Source organism: Lactuca sativa, chromosome 5, assembly GCF_002870075.4.
Source record: "Lactuca sativa cultivar Salinas chromosome 5, Lsat_Salinas_v11, whole genome shotgun sequence".
Lineage (NCBI taxonomy): Eukaryota > Viridiplantae > Streptophyta > Magnoliopsida > Asterales > Asteraceae > Lactuca > Lactuca sativa.
In genome coordinates, this window is record NC_056627.2 from 340,920,849 (window position 1) to 340,942,955 (window position 22,107).

Sequence of the window (22,107 nt, forward strand, 5' to 3'; positions counted from 1 at the left end):
TAAAGACCCAGCCTGACTGCGAGCGGAAATTATCCCGTCCAGTCTAAAAAATAGCGTCACTATACCCTCGTACTCTCAAGTCATCACTCCCACCGAGGATAAGAAACCATTCCTTGGTCCTCCGAAGGTACTTCAGAATATTCTTTATTGCGGTCCAATGTGCTCTACCAGGGTTCTCTTGATATCTGCTAACCATGCTCAAAGCAAAGGCCACATTAGGGCGAGTACATGTCATAACATACATTATTGAGCCAACTGCGGAAGCATAAGGTACTCTGCTCATCTCTGCTATCTCGGCATTGGTACTCGGGCTTTGAGTCTTACTTAACTTGGTATTGCTTTGGATTGGTAACTCCCCTTTCTTGGAATTTTCCATGCTAAAACGTTTCAACACTTTATCCAAGAAAATACTTTCACTAAGTACTATTAGTCTTTTACTCCTATTTCTCACTATCCTTATCCCTAAAATATAAGCAACTTCTCTGAGGTCCTTCATAGCGAAGCACTTCCCAAGCAAGGACTTAACCTCCTACAGGGTTGGGACGTTGTTTCCTATGAGCAATATTTTGTCCACATACAAAACGAGAAATCTAACTATACTCCCACTGGATTTGACATATACACAGGACTCATTCTCGCTTCGCAAGAAACCAAGGGAAGTTGCGTTCATAACCAATATGGACGATACCATTTCTTCTTTTGTGGGTTAGATATTCGCTGAGGCTTATCATGGTTATTCATCTAAGAGTGTTTTGATTTGTTGTCGCTTAAGAATTGGTCAAAGCACAAATTTAGACTACTTGTTCTTCCATGCATGCAATGCATATACCACGTAGGATTTTGAAAAATCATTTTCTAAGTTAAGCCATGTTGCACGTGAGGTTCTTGCCAACATCGGAAAAAAAATGGGCACGGACCTATTTCCCTAATATATGTTGGAATGTACTAAACATTAATATTCCAGAATTCCTATTGGTGTTATCGGTTACTCAACGCAATGTACCGATAATAACGTTAATTGATGTAATTGTTCAGTACATCCAGCAAACGTTTGTAGAACGTTGTGTCATGGGAGGTAATTTAGAAAGTTTTTATAAACCATTAAAATATCCATAATGTACTATCCTTTTACTTTTCAGGGATGTTGAGCACCATATTCACCCCTTAGGCATAGATGGTCCATCACAGGAGGATGAAAAAGTCTCTACGATGGAAAGCAACTAGAATTCCACCTGAGATCCCGTCTCCGTTCCCCTGTAAAAAGAAGATGTGCTATAGATCTTAATCGACACACATGTTCTTGTGGGAAATGGCGCAGTCTGGGTATAACATGTGGTCATGCTATTGCTGCAACATGTTATACAGAAAACACGGAATTAACTGATATGGTTCAAATATATTATCGGGCTGATGTGTTTTGAACTACATACCAGACTAGAAATGTGAACGTTATTCCCCCTGCATCTGAATGGGAAATACCAGATTTGTTGATGGTCATTTTAATCCCTATGTAATCCTATTTTACTAAAATTTGCTAATACTTTTCTTTTTAAATCGATATGGAGTAACCTGAGATTGTGGTTTTAATAAATGATGCAAGCGTATAATATTCGATGTGGAGTAACCTGAGATTGTGGTAATGAACATTTCCATTTTACAAAACCATATTGTTTATATTCCATTAGGTGGTATAAATCAAAAAATATTTACTAAACATTAGGTGGTAAAATTCAAAGAAATTGCATTGCAACATTTACTCTTCTTTAACAATTAATAGCATCTACAATATATAGTTATTGTAAAATTAAAAGAATATATTTATGTAAGTTATACTACAATTTGACTACTCCTTCACCTTATTTCACAACGGTTTCATAAATTTTGATTACTAGTTTCTAGAGTGAATAATGTTTTATCATTTCGAACAGTAAAATTTTCCTTTCAAACAGTACTTCTATGTTGGTCTCACCCTATTAATATGCAACTAACATACATCTTAAACGTGATACATTACAACATTCAAAAAATTAGAATGAATTCATCTGAGTTCGGTGTTTGGCATTGTGAAGAAGAAGATTGTTATGTTTGTTCTGATAACAACCCAATTCCGGAAGGCCCATATTTCCCACTCCCAGATAACATGTTTGACAACATTTTCCAAGCTATGAAGGCCGTTGAAGAAGCCAACGAAAGGGGCTCTCAAATTAGTCGCATACTCAACCAACGTGCAAATGACCTAGCAGATCAAGTAATTGAAAAAGATAAATGGATTACTGAAACTACAAAAAAATCAAAGAGGCTAAGAAATGGATTCGAGATGCAAATATGGAGTTTAATAAGCTTCAAGCTGAACGGGACCGTCTAACAAATGTTGTTAGAATTAGAGGGGATTTTATCTATCGTGAACAAAATTTGTATCCCAAACAGTTTCCTTATCTGTGGAAACCAATTAATTATGTTATGTTTATTATGTCGCAACTTCTGTTATTTTATCGTAAGCTAAAAATGACAACTTATGTTATTTTATGTCGTTTTTAACAGCACGAAGCATACTTTGGAGGGTAAAACCAATGATGTAATGATATCGGATTTCAAATCCGGATATTTTCCGACGAACAACTATGTAAAAACAACGTAACCAACATATAAAACATAAAAATCACACTAAGAACATACTTTTATCATAAGCTAAAAATGACAACTTATGTTATTTTAAGTCATTTTTAACAGCACAAACAAATGGATAATATATTACAAACATAATATATTTCAAATATATTACAAACACAATGTCAAATATATTAAAAACATAATATATTACAAATATATTACAAACACAATAGCAAATATATTACATAGACAATGACAAATATATTACAAACATCATTATTTAAAGGGAATAAAAATTACATTGGCAATAAAACAGTCATCAACGGGTCAGGTATTTCCCATTCAGATAGTGGGGGAAGATGGTGAACGGTTTGCGTCTGGTAGACGAGCTGAAATACATCAGCATAGTAATATACTTGCACCATATCAACTAATTCATGCATGTTTGAATGGCGTGCTGTTGTGATAACATGACTACATGCTATACCGAGACTGCGACATTTGCCACATGAACAAGTATGACCGTTAAGGTCTACAACACAAGTTGTTTTAAAATCAAAAACTAGATAAACATATGTCGGCAAGGGAGACGAGATCTGTTGGGGGATCTGTGTTGCTTGCTAACCAACAAACTTTTGCATCCTTCTTTGAAGCACCATTAGAGCATACGATGTTAGTACAGTAGTCAAACTCCCTGAAAAATAAATATGGTTATAAAAGGTTGTTGTACTAGTTATTTAGTACTTTTATATTGCACCCAAAATTTTACCTGGCATTATACTTCGTTCAACAAAAGTATTTTGCATGTACTCACGAATTCTCTCGATAAGCGTTATTATCGGTACATTACGTTGATTAAGCGATAATACTGAAAAATATTGAGGAACTTCCATGTTGAGTACATTCCAATGGATGAGTACATTCCAATGGATGATAGGGAAATAGGCTCTTTCCCATTTCGGATGACCGATATCCATAAGCACTTCACAAGCATCATGGCTTAGCTTAGAAAAATTTTGTTCAAAAATAAACATAGTGTAGGATTTTGATGTTATCCAGAACAAAGTTTCCAATGATCTTCCAGAGTCTACTCTTGTGCGTAAATATTTGTGGATGTTGTTACAAGTGTAACCATGATAAGAATCAGTGAAAATATTATCTACGTATAAACTAACGAAATCGTCAATAATAGATATGAACGCTACTTCCCTACCCTGTCCGAGACTTTCTTTTAACATCATAAGGAACCAACTACAACTTACCAGATTATTTTCAACCGCCATACCAAATGCTATAGGGAAAGTAAGATTGTTCCCGTCTTTAGCAACCGCTACAAACATTGTTTTTAGGTAGGTCCCTCGAAGACGGACACTACCAATGAAGATTACATGCAAGAAACAATTTATGAATGCATGGACCTGTATTTTTGAAGAGTGCAAACCAATTAGTTTAAATGTACAAACATTATCAAATGTAAAGAAACAATAGAAATTTGGAAAACAAATATACCACCTATCCAATAGCCAGAAAACAAGATTGGAAACGATCCATCAAATCTGTTTTGATGTGAGTGTGAGTATGCGGGTTGGTTCGCCTTAGGTTATGAAGGTAAACAGGCAAGTTATTAAAGATTTCTTCATGCTCACTGTCAGAGAAACTCATTTCGAATCAATTATAAGAGACAATTACCAATTACTTAGCGTGCCTAAGGTTGTGGAGGTAAGGGGCTTACCACATGCGGACACATATGTATGTAGGTGCTATAAAGGCAAGGTCCATAATGTATTGTCTTTTTGAACAATAGATTTATCGTTTCAAACAGTATCTTCGTGTAAGGTATCTGAAAATTGGACTACTCTTTGACATTTTTTGAATACGGTTTCATAGACTTAGACTACTTCTTTGTACCCTGCATAATGTATTGTGTTTTCGAACAGTAGATTTGTCGTTTCAAATAGTATCTCCGTGTAATGTATTTGACAATTGGACTACTCTTTGACATTTTTTTACTACGGTTTCATAGACTTTGACTACTGCTTTGTACCCTGCATAATGTATTTTCTTTTCCAACAGTAGATTTGTCGTTTCAAACAGTATCACCGTCTAAGGTATCTAACAATTGGACTACTCTTTGAAAATTATTTGACTACGGTTTTATAGACTTTGACTACTGCTTTGTAGCCTGCATAATGTATTGTCATTTCCAACAGTAGATTTGTCATTTCAAACAGTATCTCCATGTAAGGTATCTGACAATTGGATTACTCTTTGACAATTATTTGACTACGGTTTTATAGACTTTGAATACTGCTTTGTAGCCTATATAATGTGGTTTCAAACAGTACTTATGGGAATCCACTTAATTGTTTATCAATCTTTTTTCTTATTTAAGTACTCCTATAAAATTCAAACAAACTAACAAACAACTTTAAAAAATGGCATCCAATCAAACAACTTCTTCCGATGTAGCTGCTCTGTCCAATACTCCACATCCATGGACGATAAGAGATGTAATGATGGTAACACGATGTTGGATGAACTTTTACGAGGATGTAACAACCATGGTTAACCCTGATTGCTTTGAAGGTGATGAATGGACCCGCATAACTGCTATGTTTAACCTCTCGTTGGGAGAAGGAAAACACCGAACACAAGAAGATATTGTTGGTAAGTGGATGGATTTAAAGGAAAAAATCACATGGTTCAATCGATGGTATCATCATCTTAAAAATAGGTATCATTATCCAAACAACGATGAAGATCTTTTAGAATTGGTTAAAGATCATTACATTTTGGAGCACGAAGGAAGTGACTTCGAGTACGAGGATGCATGGATTCTAGTTAAAAATAACAAATATTTCATGCAGAAGACTCTTATATGTGAAATGTCTTATGTAATGTTTGCTACTGATGTATCTCGTTTTCTATAATGTTTTATGTTTGTGTTTTATTTTTCATGGAATAAAGTAGATAATAAGTAGGGTACTAGATTTAATTAATAATGTCAGAAGTGCAGTTTAATACAAGCAATACAAATTACAAATACGGGAATTCATTACTTTCGTACATTAATCTAAGGACAATTTAAATCAAATGTGTTGTTGAAATCAAAATTAGGGTACACACTTTCGTTCTGTGACCCGCTTCCGGATGCGATTTCATCAGTCATTATGCCCTTTTGTGTCGATTTTTTCCTCCCCCCAGATCCGCTCCCCGATCCCCTACCCATACAATCGTTCCTCGTGTATCCAAAATGACCGCATGTAGAACATTATTGTCGTATGGGATGCTCACCTTGAGATGGAATACGGCCAGTGTTTCTTGATCTACTCGGCTGACGTCTCTCCATTATGGGTGGCTTCACAATCATCAAATCATTGGGGATTTCCCACTCAGATGGACTTGGTAAGGGGTTCACAGACTCCTCGTAAGTTTTCCTCAGTGTCTCTCTAAAGTAAGCTTTTAAAGTAAATTTCGAACAATCTTCGTAACAGTTCATTGTGAGCACTTTTATGACATGGCCACAAGGTAAGCCATCTATTTGCCACCGCCTACATGTACAGGTTCTTTATTGGAAATCAACAATGATACTTTTGTGAGTAGAATTTTTCACTTCAAATCTACTATTTGAGATAGGATACACCATCCAATTATTACAAGCATTCTTATTTGCTTCTATAATCGTTTCAACCCATGGGGTGAGTGTTGTTTTTGCTACAGCTAAAAAAATAGGCATAATTTCATAATATCATATGAGTAGTAAAATAACATTTCAAGTACTATTAAATATAACATATTAGTACTTGCAACATCACGTTTCTGAAAACTCCATTGTTGCATTGTTGCACAGAAATACTCAATCAACATCAATATTGGCATCTTTCTTGCAAATCTTGACATTGAATTTATCGACTTTGCACTATTTGATGTCATAAGAAAATACCGATTCCCAAGAAAATGTGCCCTGGCCCATATTTCTAGATTGATGTTTTGTAGGTATTCCCATGCACAATCATTTACCTTTTTAATTTTTTTTCATCCCATTATCGGATTTTTTAATAGTATAGGCTTTACATGTCTCCCAAAATAATGTGTGTATTGTATCGCTACTTCCGAATTTTGCTGAAATGTTGAAATACACATGGACACCACATTTTCCATGATGGGCGTGAGGAAATATATTTGCAATTGATGTCGTTATGGATGGAGCCCTATCAGATATGAATGTAAGGTCTTCCATGTTGCCTATACATTCATGTAGTTTTCGAAGGAACCAAGACCATGTCTCCGTACATTCACTTTTGCATATGGAATAAGCAACAAGCATGATTTGGTTTTGACCGTCCATTGTCACTGCGAGCAACACCGTATCCTTGAATTCACCCTTTAGGTGACCACCATCAATTATTAGGATCGGCCTACAATATTTGATGAACGTTTGTGCCTACAATTATTTTTGATGGCATTAACAAATACCAATTAGGATTCATATGTTATATTTGTCATAAAAAATGATCACTGCTCACCGAGCAACCCAGCGCGATATCCACGAACTCAAACCAATCATCATCATTTGTTCTTATCTGAGTAACAGTTCCTGGATTATGCTTGACCAAGTTGTGCAGATACGCTGGTAGTTTGGTGAATGAATCCTCATTGGTACCTCTTAACATCAACAACGCATATAATTTTGCCCGCCATGCCTTTTGGTATTAGATATTGATTGGAAATTTTGAATTGATGTCCCTCACAATTTCATTACCCCGATAAACTCTATTATAATCTCCGACCAATACTTCAGCGATAAAGTGGCCAAGTACCTTTTCCTTTGATTGTCGATGATTAGACTCCAAGTTTGTTGCACAACAAGTGTGCTGGTCAACAACTTTTGTGACTTGGAAAGCAATAGTCGATTTGATTCCCCTTGCCCTAACCATCTAAGAATAATTTTCTACCAAGCAAACCACATCGAACCTTTCTTTACTCGATCTGGTAGTGTTATACTGATTACCTTGTTCCATGCATTGTCTTCCAATTGCAAGCTTGAGCAACTCTTTGTCATCAAAAATGTCTAGAACCTTAATCTCTTCATTTATATCCACCTATGACATGGAATGTTCACGTCATCGTTTACAGGACACGAAGGCAATGGGGGCATACCATGAAACATGGTATCTGGATAAATAAGTTTAGGTTCATCATCAAATTCTTCTCCGTTAGAATCACTCTCTAGGTCGGATATATCCAACTTGTCACAATCCGCAAACTTGTCATATCCTTCTAGTTCACCATCATGCAAAAAGGAACTTCTTATTTTCCAGATTCATTACCAACCTTATTCACCACGTCTAGAGCTTTTTTTTGATCAAAGTAATGATTTACACCAACATCATTATCACCGATATATACTTATAATTCTCTGGTGTAACATACATAATCGGTTCTAGCACTATAGACACTACATTTACATTTTCAGCGACACTATGATATTGACTTTTACTTGGACTTTTAAAATTATCTATTGGGTTGTTGCTTCCTTTCCATTTGATAAATTAGCTGCAGATGCCTTTCCTCTATCATCCACTTCATTATGCGAAACACCTTCTTCAACCACCACATAGACAAACACAAATTCATCTCCAATGACATTTATTACCTTGATCAGCTTTCTAATATCACGATCATCAATAATACCACAATAATAGAGTTGTTCTGGATGTTGATAAGCCATATTGACTTTTGATTATTCGGGAAGACCCATCTTGCACTTCACCAAATGAACAAATTCGGTGAACGTGGTGGTTTTTCGTAAAATTCAACACCTAAATAAAACATTCTCGAATTGTATTCGGGTGGCCAAACATATGATAATTGGGAATTAACAAACTCTCATCTTCCATCCGTAATGAGCAATACGAAATACTCGTTACAACTCATTATGTTAATTTTGAGAATAAAAAAGCTAGTGAGAAGTGCAGTTTTCAAGATACTAAATAATTTCAAAAATATGAAATACTTAATATATAGTAGAAAGGTGACCCCCGCGTAAGAGTCGATGTTGTTTTCAAAACGATGTGCATATAGATTTATATGTTTAAGTTTGTATTGTTTTGTTTTTTTAGCAGATAAATATATGAAGAGAGGAGTTAAAATGGCATTAGATTACGAAACGGTAGAAACTTACGATTACATGCCATTGGATTACAAAAAACTACTGATCATTACAGGGCATTCGATTACAAAATAGTAGGAGCGCTATTAGATGCTGTCTACGGCCTACGATTTTCGTAGATTATGGTGTTGGGTGGTCTTGAATGATTTTCTTGCATATGTCCATTGTTGTTGTCATGTTCTCCTGTATCATCTGGAACATATCGAGAATTAGTACCGTGTCCTTGTCGAGATCGCTGATAAGGGTGTCAGTGATCACAAAGTGCCTGTATGGCAGTTCGGCTGGAGCTTGTTGTAGTAGATTCTGCCTAGATTCGTTAATGCTGTTGTAGGTGTTTTCGACTTTGGCCAAGGATTGCTTCATGGTTTCGAGTTGGTCGAGCGGTTTTTGCATGATGGTATCCATGCTGTGTATTTAGTTTTTGGTGGTAGGGCCGGTGAGTTTGTAGTATAGTTATATAGGGGATGATTGTGGTTGTTGGGTGGTATTAATTATGGTCAATTAATTGTTTTTCTGGGAAGGCATAGATATAGGATGTCTGTGACATTTTTTTACCTGATTTGGTAGATATAATTCTTGGGTATGGTTCCGGTATTTAATTCGAAATGCACTGTGTGGTGATTTTTTATGAGTTGGGTCAGAAAATCTTGGTATATCTTATGTATTTAAATAGGCAAATAGTACGATATCATTAGTTTGAATAGAATACTCATAATTTTATTTCAAGAATAGTATATAATGATGTGGATATTTGCGTATGGTATTTTTGATTTTATCGGAAGAAACTTTAAATTTGTTGTCATTTTTTTATATCATCATAAGAGCTGAATTTTAGAATATGTGAGATTATTTTTTTTAACGTTTTGTTAAAGTCAATAAGAAGATAATACAAATTATTAAGATTGCAAAGATAGTTTGTTATCTTTTTTCTTAATCTAATTTGTTACCAGTTAAATATTATCGGATATAGACATAGAACAAGATCGAATAGTTGATTTGGGACTCTTGAAATGGTAAATATTTTTTGACTTACCGATAAGGTAATATATTATTTATTAATGGTTTATGTATATTATTATGTGTCTATTGATGGTTCTGGTGATGGGTAGCGTCTATGATTTTATTTTGGTGGTACCCTGGTTTATATAGAAAATAATTATGGATTGATGTGTATATTGTGTGTATTTTCTTTGTGTGGTAATCTATGAAATATAGAGAATAACAGGATTCATGGAAGGGGAAGTTGTTTGTTATGTTTTTTCACCAAACAAAAGATGGATTTTCCAGTGCTTGTCTATTACGTTTGCTACAAAAAGATAGGGATAAATATTGCCCTTAACAAAAGATGCCCCAAGCAAAATATAGATTTTGCAGTGTTTATCTATTACGTTAGCTACAAAAGATAGAGATATTGTCCCTAACATAGGATGGAATTTATAGTGGTTGTCTATGATGTGTGCTATTTAGCGTTCGTGCCGGCTCTGTAAGAAATCAATTGGAAGTTGTTAGTTTGTATGTGGGTATTTTTTTATGATTTTATTTTGGTATATGTGTTTTTACCTGTATCGTAGGTTAGAGTACGTGCAACGTGTTGAAAGGGTGTGGATGACTCTGGTGTTCTGTCGTCTGTCCGGATTCTTGTAATTCGTGGTTGAGCTGGTGTTGTTGGGATAAGTGTTTCCCGCATGGTTGTTAAGTCCCCGATGTCAATTATTATGAAGCGCACGTTGTCAGGTGTCGATGTCCTAAGCATTTGGATTGACATCGTTGTTGTTTGGTCTTTATGGCCAGCGATGTTTGAGGGCATGATATTTCTGTTTATTGGTGGGTTGTCGGATATAAACTTTTCGAGCGTCGACTTTAATAGCTTTCGACATGATGTCTCTGATATGACGGCGGATATGGTGTCCGTATTGTCGGTGATGGTTACTGTGAATTTGTATCTGCGGACAGAAAAAATTTGTAAAGACCTTAATTACAGGGTAATAAGCTTTTGTTTTACTGAAATGATGCTTACATATATGTTGGCTTTTCGATCAATTTGTGTGCGCTGCAGTACCACTTTTCACCTCTTATGAAGATGGGATCCTTACAGGTTGGACATGTACATTGGTACCAAGTGTTTTGAAAGTGAAAGTGTTTGATTGAAGCCCGTACAATGAATGTTTTGTCCTATAGATGTAAACGAATTGTTTTTAGGTGTGTGATATGGATCGTATCTGTAAATAGGGATATTATTAGTATCGTGTTACCAGTAGATCATATCTGTTTTTGATCTTCATGTTGTATATGGTGGAGGGTGTTCCTGATTGTGTTGACATTGGTCTCGAAGGTCCTGTGTATCTGAAGCCATGTTGTTGTTACCATAGGGTGTTTACCTTATCAAATGAACTTTTTTTCCTAGTTTATTTGACTTACAAGTTAATGAGTAATGTTGTTTCTGGTATCTCTGGGTTAACGTAGACATGTGTAGCATGTGATGACCCATGGCGTAATGCTCTTGTAGAAAAGTTATTTGGAGATTATAATGGTCATAGCAGATGATGTTATAGGAAATGTATATATTGTGTTGGTGATAGAAAATATATATAGCGACTTATCTACAAAAGGGTACCGTTGGACATTGATGGTTTTAGGTTTGTGACTGCAACAACGGTTTTCGCGGGTGGTGAATGTAATAACGAACGGTTGAATTTTTGTGGATTAGTTATACACTCTTTCCATAGATTGACCGCAAGTTCATTGGCACTAACGAATTTGGAAATGTTTTTAGTGTTAGATAGCTATCATAAAATTGATAAGTGTAGTTTGCTGGTTAGCATGTATACCTTTCGTCGGTTGGTATAAGTAAGATGAAGGATTCTTGATTGGCTTTTGTACAGTCCCTGATCTTTGATAAAACACCAATGTAGTATGTCTAGAAGTAAATGTAATCGTGTTAGAGATAGGTATGTAATTGGATGGGTTGGTGTGATGAGTACCTGGATAATATGTTGGTTTTTCTCCAAGGTCTATCAGTTGTGACTTTGATACAAAGCAAAACCAGCTTTTTGGTATGGTCGCTGTGTCAGGAATTGGTTGTATAATAAACATGAGGCCAACATCAATATAGAAGTCATTGTCTAGGAATTTTTGATATTTGTCTAATTGAGGGCAGTTGTAATCCGATATGATGTAACACTCTGAAACTTTGAGAACATATTCAATGTAGCTCTGATTTGTTCGCTGGCCAAGAATTTGAATGTTATACGCCTATAGAAATGGAGTTGTGTGATATTAAATTAGTGGTGTACGTGACTGATTATGGTAATAGATTGGTGTGTGTTATTGTTTAGATAAGAAGTTAGGTATTGTTATAAATATTGAAGAATGATAATTACTAATTTTGTTTCAACAATAATCATTTGTGGAAAATATAATATCTGAAAGCTGTTTTTATTGTATTTATTTTTGGTGACTACTTACGAATCTATCGACAGCCAGGTACTAGGTTTCGTATCTGCGTACATCATGCTTCCATTTACGTACTATCCTAACCTATAAGGGCCCTCCAATACCATCAGCTTTCAATTCGGAGATGGTTTTCATAACCTGGTTGTGTATTTTAATTCAAAGGAATATGTAGAGATAAGTGGGTTATTCAAATAAAAATGTAATATTCTATAAATATGTAAAATATAGTTGAACGGTAAAGAAGGAAAATGAAAGAATAGTAACGGTGATAAAAGATTTGATAGGTAGTGATACTATAGACCTCGATTGAAGTAAGTTTTTGTAGTAAATCTTTGAAGATAACATTTTTGGTTTGATTGTATTCCATTGTGTTTGTGTTGTTTATTAGTATTTTTATGGAATCCAGTGATGTTGCTCGGGATAGGGCTACATAGAGTTGCCCCTTGGGCAAATACGGGCTGCGGCAAATAGATCCCGATTCTACGCAGTGATTGTCCTTGATTCTTGTTGATGGTCATTGCGTAGCAAACTTTCACTGGAAACTATTTTCGCGAAAAGATGAATGGAAACTCTGATGACTTATATATGAATTTTATGCGCGGTATATATATGCACGTTTTCCGATGGAAGTGCCAGTTATGATGGTTTCCTTAATAACGTTTGGTAACAATTGTGACATAATCAGTCAGGTTCCATTACACAAACCTTCTCTCTGATTTATGTTTCTCAACAACATTATTGGGCAGTGTAGCTTAAGTGTAAGCTCATGTGGCGGTATTCCTGGAAAGGTCAGTTGGTTTAGGAATTCGATTGGATACAGGCCTTCCAAGTCCGATGTGAGCTTTCCATTTGGCTGCATCATGTTTGTGCTATTGTATGTCCTGCCAACGGTTGTGACCATTTTTAAAATGTGAGCATTTATTTCATCGGTTGAATCATTTGTGGGAAAAACTATTGCTCTCATTGAGAGGTGTGTGCCGGTCGGGTCGTCGAGTGTACCGTCCCCATAAACAAAATGTATTAAGGTTTGTAGGGAGTTAGGGGCAGCAGATATTAGGATAGAAGACGGAATCTCTACCCAACTCAAATCGCATGGATCCTCTTTGTCTGGTACTCCTACGACTCCATTTCCAATATTCAGCAACCATACGGAAAAGCTCGAGACAGAGATTGAGTCGTGACTGATTATGTTAGACGACTCTAGCCTCATGTTTGTATGTAGAATATGAATTATGAAGTATGGCCATAGGTACGAACTCCGTAAAGTTAGTGCAATGATTTCTGAGCGTGTGCTATTTGGTAGAACGGGAAGAGTTTGGCGGAAGTCACCACCAAGAAGCATCAATATGCCTTCAAATGGTTGTTGATCACAGTCTAGGACGTCTCTAAGTGACTGGTCCAAATATTCAAAGCACCTTCTGTCACTCATTAGTGTTTCGTCCCAAATAATCAGTGTTGTACGCTGCATAAGATCTCTAAGGAAGGTGCGTTTTTTTATATCGCATGATTTTTTGTCTGTTAAGTCAATAGGTATCTTGAACCTTGAATGTGCAGTTGTCCCGGAAGGTAACAAAAGTGATGCAATTCGAGAAGCAGCAACAGCGAGAATGATTTTTCCTATAGACTTGAAATAAGATAGAATTGTCGTCCATAAGAAAGTTTTGCCGGTACCCCCATGTCCATAAACAAACATCAGTATTTGTTTTTTTTTCTATGGAACTGACAACTTTGTCGTACACTAATCGTTGGTCGCTGTTTAGATTTGGTAGTAGATTGTAGTGCTGTTTCAACAGGTCTGCCTTGTCGTAACTCATTTCTTCTAAAAGGAGTCGATTTCGTAAAATACCGTTGGCATCTAATGAGGGAACTGGAAGGCCAAAGTCTGCCATCGATTTAGATGGGACAACGGAAAGGAGTGTGTCATCTAAATCGTGGAGCAGCTGTTGTTTGATTATGTAAACAGCTAAACCAATGGTCTTATCTGGCAGTTGGGTCGTCAAGGTATGTAGATAGTCATCTTTCATCCTATCACACACAGTTTCCCACAATAAACGCGGATTGCTGACTTCACAGAAAAGCAGTAGGTGGCAAAAAAGGGATCGTAACTGTGATGCATTTGCCCATGTTGAAGCTTCTATGAAACAGGTAAACCATTCGACATCGTCACCTAATAATCCAAGTGCATTGTAGGCGACCCTGAAAGTTGGGTAAACGGTACCAGATACGGTTCGCATGTCTTGAAACGATGTACATCCCTTTTGGTAGAAGAGTAGCATCCATAAGTAGAATAATTCACCAGAGGTAGGATGTACGAATGCAAGTCGGCCTATCATTTTTGATGACTCATAAACCCTTCGGCCCCATGACTTGGATGGCTTATCCCATTTGTAACGTTTTGGATAATCTAGGTATGTCAGATCATGACCTTCTGTGTCTTTCGAATTACTTTCAAACCATCCAAGTAGGGTAGTTATGCTGGAATACGGATTGGATAATACTTTAGGTATTGAGATGTTTCTGCTAAACACCAATTGTTGCATGTTTTCTTCATGTACCGTTAGAACCTGAACAGGTGGGTGGCGATGGTGTATATGGAAGTCGAAAATCCGTCATGCCGCCTCGTGTGGGCATATATAGCATCCATCCAAAAAATTATGGACCTCGTTTATAGGATGAACGTCTTCAGTTTGCATACTGTTATGACCAGCAGTCAATGTTGCATCAGATGATTCGGTGAGAGATTCCGCCTTTTGGATAGTGTATCTCACACGGTCCGCTCCTTTGGAAATGTATTTAAAAAGATACTTAATCATCATACTCCAGCCGCAGTACTCGACGTTGATATGTGCACGGAACCGTGAACAAAGTCTTTTGTTGTAGGGGACGACATATCCATTGTCGATAACCTGTCCATATTGAGTAGTATGGTATGCAGCTGACATACGTTTGTAACGTACGTATCCCTGTTTGTCGAAATATGTATCATTAAGAAAGAGCTTCGGGAAATGTTTGTTGCATTTATCGTCTTTGATACATGGAGCTTTTTGGTGGAGTGTTCCACATTGGCCATGGATCATGCAGGTTGTTATCGTCTCGAACAACTCTGGTTCTTTAACTGGATTCGACAACTCGGCTGTAATGTACGCATCAACATCACTTGCATTTTTTATTCGGTCTGAACTTTTTACCCAGAGTAAGGTATGGCAATGAGGAAGACACCTCTTTTGGAACTCGATAGTATACAAATCTGCAATAATGAATATGTGCAAAATATGAATACTTAGTAAATTTCATTTCGTTTAAGTAATGATATAACCATAAATTGAACTTCATACTGTTAAACACAACAAAACGATCCCATTAAATATCATAAAAAAAATAAAAAAAAAATACAATTGTTTAAACCAGGTATCAAATATAATGTGGGTGCGTCACATTTACTAATAGAAATGAGAAAGTAAACACAAAAACGGGTACCAAAAAATATATGTTAACTATTTATCAATAACATTAGAGTGCAAATAACAGAACATGCTAATGATATGATGGTAAAATTGAAAATGAAGGAGCAATATGGAATAGACCTGTTCGCACCAGGCATCAAATCTAATGGGGGTCAGTTACATAAACTATTTTTAAAATAATAATCCATGTAAAAAATGATGAAAGCAATCAACAGTAAAGAACCTATGTAGGCAGAAATATTTCCATATTTTACATCAACTATTTTTTGAATAATAATAGTGTCACCATTTAATTATGTAACGAATACCATATAAGCGGATAAAAAATTGTTAAGGAAAATAAAGGAAAAGACTGATGAGTGTTATTAATACGTAGCTAGGGGTAGAAACAGTAACATACATATAATCGGATAAGAAAAATGTTAAGGAAAATAAAGGAAAATACTGATGAGTGTTGTTAATATATAGCCAGGGGTAGAAACAGTAACATATGTAGACATGGGAAGCTTTGGAAAGAATCATTAGCATGATTGATGTTTCCAAACACATGAAAGTTAGTAATATGTAAGAAGGGATAGAGTTAGCAAAACATATAGATTTGTAACATATGTAGACAGGGGAAGCTTTGGAAGGAATCATTAGCATGATTGATGTTTCCAAACACATATATGGTACGATACGGTTGACATACAAAAAATAGGGGTATATTATAAAGGGTGTAATTTCATATTTTACATCAACTATTTTTTAAACAATAATAGGGATACCATTTATTCATGTAACGAAAACCATATAATCAGATTTTAAAAAACTTAAAAAGGTTAAGGAAAAGACAGATGAAAGTTAGTAATATGTAAGCAGGGGTAGAATTAGCAACACATATAGAGAGGGTAAGACCTGGAAACAACCATTGGTATGATTAATGTTTCGAAAAACATATAGGGTACGATACGGTTGTGAAAGACACAGCCCATTAAGGACTTCATGGTAAAAATGAAAGACAAAGTCTAAGATATGAAGAAAATTCCAAAAAATTAAGTCCTTATAGAAAATGGGAGTATATTAATGAATAATGAAAATCCAATTATATTTACTGTAAGGAAATAAAAAAAGGATGCATGGCGAAGATGGCAGATTGGAAGAACTTTTTGGTATAAAAGGACCAACACGCCATATTAAAAAAAACACATATACGTTCATATATTCAAAAAAAATAAAAGATATACATTTACATATAAATATAACACATATTTGTAAATATGTATCGTTTCCTCCAAGACATTAAAACACATGTAACATGACTTTCATAGTATAACAAAGCAGAACAAATAAACATAACATGAAAATCCAAAATACAGGGAAAAAGGACGCAAAATGGAAAACATGTTGGATTAGGTGTCTAAGCCCATAACTATAATTGGCATGTACTTGAATTGATAGCAGCACAGTCCTTTTGGGTTGCCCTCAAACCTAGCAGCCAGACAAGGAAATTATGAAAGGAGAGATATTAATTTATTATAAGATTAATAAATTAATATAAATGAACTTATTAATATGTTAAAAGATTAATATATTAATTAGAAATCATTATGTTTAATTAATAGTTAGCCAGAAATTAATCAGAATTAATTTTGGGGTTAAAAGTATTAATTGTAAGGTGCAGGGACTAGTTTGCAATTATCTAATAGTTGAGTGGAAGGCTCTAGAACCCCTTGGAAGAGGGTGGACGAAATCTATAGGGGAAACCCTAATGATTTCGTCCATAGGGGCTTGGATAAGGCCCTTGGGTTTGCTTAGGCCCTAAGCAAAGGATAACTAGGGTTTCCCCTAAACCCTAGATCCCTCAGCTATATAAGGAGCCTCCTGGTTCACATTTTGGGCACTCTTTCTTTTGAAGAAACCCTAAGGCCGAGATTTTGCATACTCCTTCTCCCCTCTCTCCTCTACTTTCCTTCTTGCTAGTTTGGGTGTGATTCCATTAGAGGCATTACACTTGTGGTGCTAAGCTTCCAAGAAGATCAAGATCAAGATCAAGGGAATTGTCAATTGTTTGCTATAACAATTGAAAGGTATGTAACTCCTAACCCTAGTTTGTTAATTTCGAAATTAGCCTCTCTCCTCTAGGGTTCGTGTTTTGCAATTCAAAGTTGTATGTTCAATAGTTAAAACATAGATCCAAAGTAGGTTGCATGTGAACTTAGGAATTGTTTTCTAGTTTATTTGTTTTACCTAAAACCCATCAAAACATACATGCTTCAACCTTGCCAAACGTCTTGTCCTCTTTAAGAAACCGAATAAAGTCATGAACCTTAATGTTGAACACCCTTGCAATGATATCTGCTCTGTTGTGGAGATCTGTTTGCTGATGTGCATCTATGTAACGGGTGATCTCTGGCCACTTCACATTACATGTAAACGTGATAAAGTATTGTGGGTTGCCATACACCCTACATATCGAAATCCAGATAATGAGCATACATAAACCGGGGACCGCCAGTAAGCGGGCAAGAAAACACGTTTCCCAACTACACTTGCCTCCCTATCTCCCTTCGAAAGTGCGTCGTAGAGGCCGCTAACATAATCAGACCAAAGATTTGACTGATGCTTTACAATGTAATCCAAACGGCTTTCTTCTATACACGTATATGTATCAACCAAATACTGTTTGAATAGGCGAGATGAGTTTATAATAGGTGACCAGATTTGTTGACGGGCATGTATATGATAGGCATAATACATATTTACAGTGAGATTTTTAGCCGTTGCCCCTTTCCCATTACTAATCTTCAAACGTGGTGACCAACCTTCCTCACCATATGGAAACAGTAGCGGGTATTGTAAAGGCATGTAGGTTGGATGCAGCTTGCTGATACGTTGTGGCCTACCCGATTGCGATTGGATAACGATGTCATACGTCGTGGATGTTGTGTCATCGCCACTTACTATACAACCCAAAGACCCAGGCGACGGCAAATCATACCGACAGTCATTAACGTAGTTAAACAGCCGCACCGCATACGAATGTAGATTTGTTTCTTCAGCTATCCGTTTTGCAGTCTTGAAAGTCCGTACATATTCGTTATTAGCTCCCAAAAACTCAACCAGAAAGTTGACAATTTTAGAATCCAAACACCCCTTTCCAGGACCATCGAAAACCCTCAATCTATTTTGTACTTCGTTCTCAGTATCAAACAGGTAAAGTTGTAGAAACCTGGGACCCTTTGTAGGATCCGGACAGAGGGACCTAATCTTGTGACTAATCTGACCAGATATTTTACAAACATAAGGACCATGGCCATCATTCACATCCTCATCCACATTTGCCCCAAAGGAAGTCATGGAAAACATACTATTATAAGCGCTAATATCTTTTAAAAAATTCCGACTTCGATACAGGGTAAGAAATTCGGCATGAAACCTAGAAGGGTAAGGAAGTACTATACTTCCAGCCCGACAACAATGGGTATACCTCGGATGTGCGGCTGTAGATAACTGAAGAGATCCCTCAGCGTACCAGAAAAACGCAGCACATAACTCACAAACCTTGACGCAGTCACCATGATCAACATACTCCGGGAGAACAGACAGGGAAGCCAAACGCCGACATTTCCTCCAGCGAACACCAAAGACACCAGAGGACGATGAAGGACCCGCGTCACCCATCCGATTAACCGGAACAGCCATGACATAATAAACGTACCACACAGCGACAACAAAGAAACAAAACCAATACGACAGCGGAACAAATAAAATAACAATAACAGAAGAAGATTACCTGGGACAGAAAGAGTGAAGAATGCGGTGAAACAGAAGGAGACGATGAACGAAAAAGGAAGAGAAAAGAAAAAGATATTAGGAACCTCAAGAAATAAGTCAAACAAAAAGAATAACACACGTGAGATACATTAAGATATGCCACGAAAAAATAAGTCTATTAAAAATACATTATATAGATTTATCCTATTAATAAATTAAAGAAGCGACACAAAAACAAAAATACAATTAAAGAAGTGGCACAAAAACAAAAATACATGAATAAATTAACAAAGCAACACACAAGCAAAAATAGAGGGACCGGAAATGTAATTTAAGGGACTGAAACTGGTAAAATTGTCTCACCTAGTTAACTTTCCTTTTGTTTACAATTTTAATATATATATATATATATATATATATATATATATATATATATATATATATATATATATATATATATATATATATATATATATATATATATATATATATAATAGGGTAGGTTCAAAACAATAGTTAACTCTGACAAAAAAGTAGTCAAGTTTAACAAAACAGTAGTCCACTCTAACCAAAAAATAGTCAAGTTTAACAAAACAGTAGTCCACTCTAACAAAAAAATAGTTAAGTTTAGCAAATATTACTCAACTCTGACAAAAAAGTAATCAAGTTTATCAAAAAATTAGTCAAATTTACCAAAAAAATCAGTTAACAAATTCAAAAAAATAATCTACAATTTAGCAAAAAAAATATTGTATTAATTCTTAAAAAACTAGTTTATATTTTACAAAAAATATTTTTTAACAAATTAATTGTCAAAAACAACTCTACATTTTATAAACAATATTTTTCCCTATTTTTTTAATCAAAATAATTCTAAAAATATACTCTATATTAGAAAAAAAAACCGTAACTTTTTTGCACAAAACCGTAGCTTAAAAAAAACGTAGCTTCTTTACCAAAACCGTAGACTACGGTTTGGGAAACCGTAGTTTTGTCAAAAAATACCGTAGGTTTTTAAAAATTATTAAAAACCGTAGACTACTGTTTCGTGGGCTAGTTTGGGACAAAGCCTAATTTTTGGCTAAAAATTATTAATTACCTCCTTAATTTGGCTATTTTAATAATTACCCTAAATAAAAATATATTTAAAATACTATCTGTTAATATATTATCATTAAAAAATAATATATTAAAAAAATTATTTAAATGTTATTAATAATATAATAAAATAATATTTATTAATGTACAAATATGATATATTAAAAATAATATTTATTAATATATAATAATGAAATAAGTAATGCATTCAAATTAAGTAAAATTAATTAAAATAATTAATGTATAAAAAATGAATAAAACTTATAAAAAAAAAAAAAAATTAGTTGTAGTTTGGCTGTAAAAGTAATCCAAAAAAATAAAATTGTAATGTTAAAAAAGTCAAACCATTATACTGTTTAAATATTTTTGGATTAAAAGCACATAATATATCCACTTTTACTCTACAGAATATTTTTAAACAAGAACAACAAAATTTTAAACTAAAAAGACAATTTTTAATTTTGTCAAAGTTTTAATAACCTCTTAAACTCGATCAACATTTTTTTTGGTTAACCACATTACCAAATTTGCGGTAAGGAATACATACCGGGTCGAGAAACCGAATCCGTTTTCTAAGAATCCAAGTTATGAAAACAAAATTTTGTTTACAACTTGAATGCGTCTACGTACAACTGACTCTACCCATACCCATCGAATTGTAGAAGTACTTCACTGTCTTTATATCCCCAACGGCCACCCATATGCTGTGTGTCAGAGAGAGAAAGACAAAGGGAGAGAGAGGATAATGGACGAGGGTCACATGAACGGAATGACGGATATGTCACCGCCACCAATCGCTGCCACAGGAGCATCACCGAAGATGGCAGGCGACATGATGCATCATCACCCGATGATGCACATGGCCTTTTTCTGGGGCAAAAATGGTGATATTTTGTTCCCGGGTTGGCCCGGAACTAATTCGGGTATGTACGCTTTCGTTCTCATCTTCGTCTTCTTCCTCGCGTTTCTCGTCGAGTTCTTATCTCACTCGAACTTCGCCCGGAAAGGGTCAGGTCCGTTGGCGGTGGGATTGGTTCAGACCCTGGTTCATACACTGCGAGCCGGATTGGCTTATATGGTGATGCTGGCGGTGATGTCGTTCAACGGCGGTGTGTTTCTGATGGCGGTGGCAGGTCACTCGCTTGGATTTCTTGTGTTTGGGACCTGGATTTTTAAGAAGCCGCAGCCGCCGCTCACCGGCGATAAAAACTCCGATATATCTCCGATGATCTGTGCTTAAATTATGCAATTATGGTTGTGTAGTTGTGTTTCAAATCGATTTCTGCATACTAGAATTACATTGGGATTATAGTTTTTCATTTAGTTTTTTTTTATTAATAATAATACAGATTAAGTACAATTATAAAAATATGATTGAAAAAATAACTTTTTGGGTAAAACAATCATCGACAACCTTTGATTTATACGTTGATATTCGATACTGGTTAGAAAATCTTTACTTTTATTTGTTATCTATAATAAATAAAGAAGCTATAAATGCACAATTAAAAAGATGGATCATAATTGCAATAATCTATAAATGCAAAATTAAAA

The 22,107-nt window shown here is 35.4% G+C and overlaps 4 protein-coding genes across 6 annotated transcripts; 1 reads left to right on the forward strand and 3 right to left on the reverse strand.

Moving 5' to 3' along the window:
- Positions 1-5,881: 5,881 nt before the first annotated feature.
- LOC111907227 (uncharacterized) lies at positions 5,882-8,341 on the reverse strand. The gene is made up of 7 exons (XM_023903011.1): positions 8,177-8,341; positions 7,575-7,712; positions 7,137-7,313; positions 6,752-7,054; positions 6,414-6,630; positions 6,252-6,330; positions 5,882-6,161 (listed from the first exon to the last, which is right to left on the reverse strand). The coding sequence occupies exons 1-7, from the start codon at positions 8,339-8,341 to the stop codon at positions 5,882-5,884; spliced, it is 1,359 nt and encodes a 452-aa protein (XP_023758779.1).
- A 4,579-nt stretch (positions 8,342-12,920) lies between these two features.
- On the reverse strand, positions 12,921-14,775 carry LOC111907229 (uncharacterized). Its single transcript, XM_023903012.1, has 2 exons — positions 13,960-14,775; positions 12,921-13,859 (listed from the first exon to the last, which is right to left on the reverse strand). Exons 1-2 carry the CDS (start codon positions 14,773-14,775, stop codon positions 12,921-12,923), a joined length of 1,755 nt encoding a protein of 584 aa, XP_023758780.1.
- Positions 14,776-14,844: 69 nt separating this feature from the next.
- LOC111907230 (uncharacterized) lies at positions 14,845-19,383 on the reverse strand. The gene is made up of 3 exons (XM_052763895.1): positions 18,178-19,383; positions 17,950-18,097; positions 14,845-15,482 (listed from the first exon to the last, which is right to left on the reverse strand). The coding sequence occupies exons 1-3, from the start codon at positions 19,381-19,383 to the stop codon at positions 14,845-14,847; spliced, it is 1,992 nt and encodes a 663-aa protein (XP_052619855.1).
- A 1,865-nt stretch (positions 19,384-21,248) lies between these two features.
- LOC111907248 (copper transporter 6) lies at positions 21,249-21,872 on the forward strand. Of its 3 annotated transcripts, none has more exons than XM_023903030.3 (2): positions 21,249-21,476; positions 21,561-21,872. In XM_023903030.3, exons 1-2 carry the CDS (start codon positions 21,299-21,301, stop codon positions 21,791-21,793), a joined length of 411 nt encoding a protein of 136 aa, XP_023758798.1. In that variant the 5' UTR covers positions 21,249-21,298; the 3' UTR covers positions 21,794-21,872. The 3 variants fall into 3 exon arrangements, with proteins under 3 accessions (XP_023758798.1, XP_023758799.1, XP_023758797.1); XM_023903031.2 differs by having other exon boundaries at positions 21,567-21,872; XM_023903029.2 differs by having other exon boundaries at positions 21,249-21,872.
- Positions 21,873-22,107: the final 235 nt, after the last annotated feature.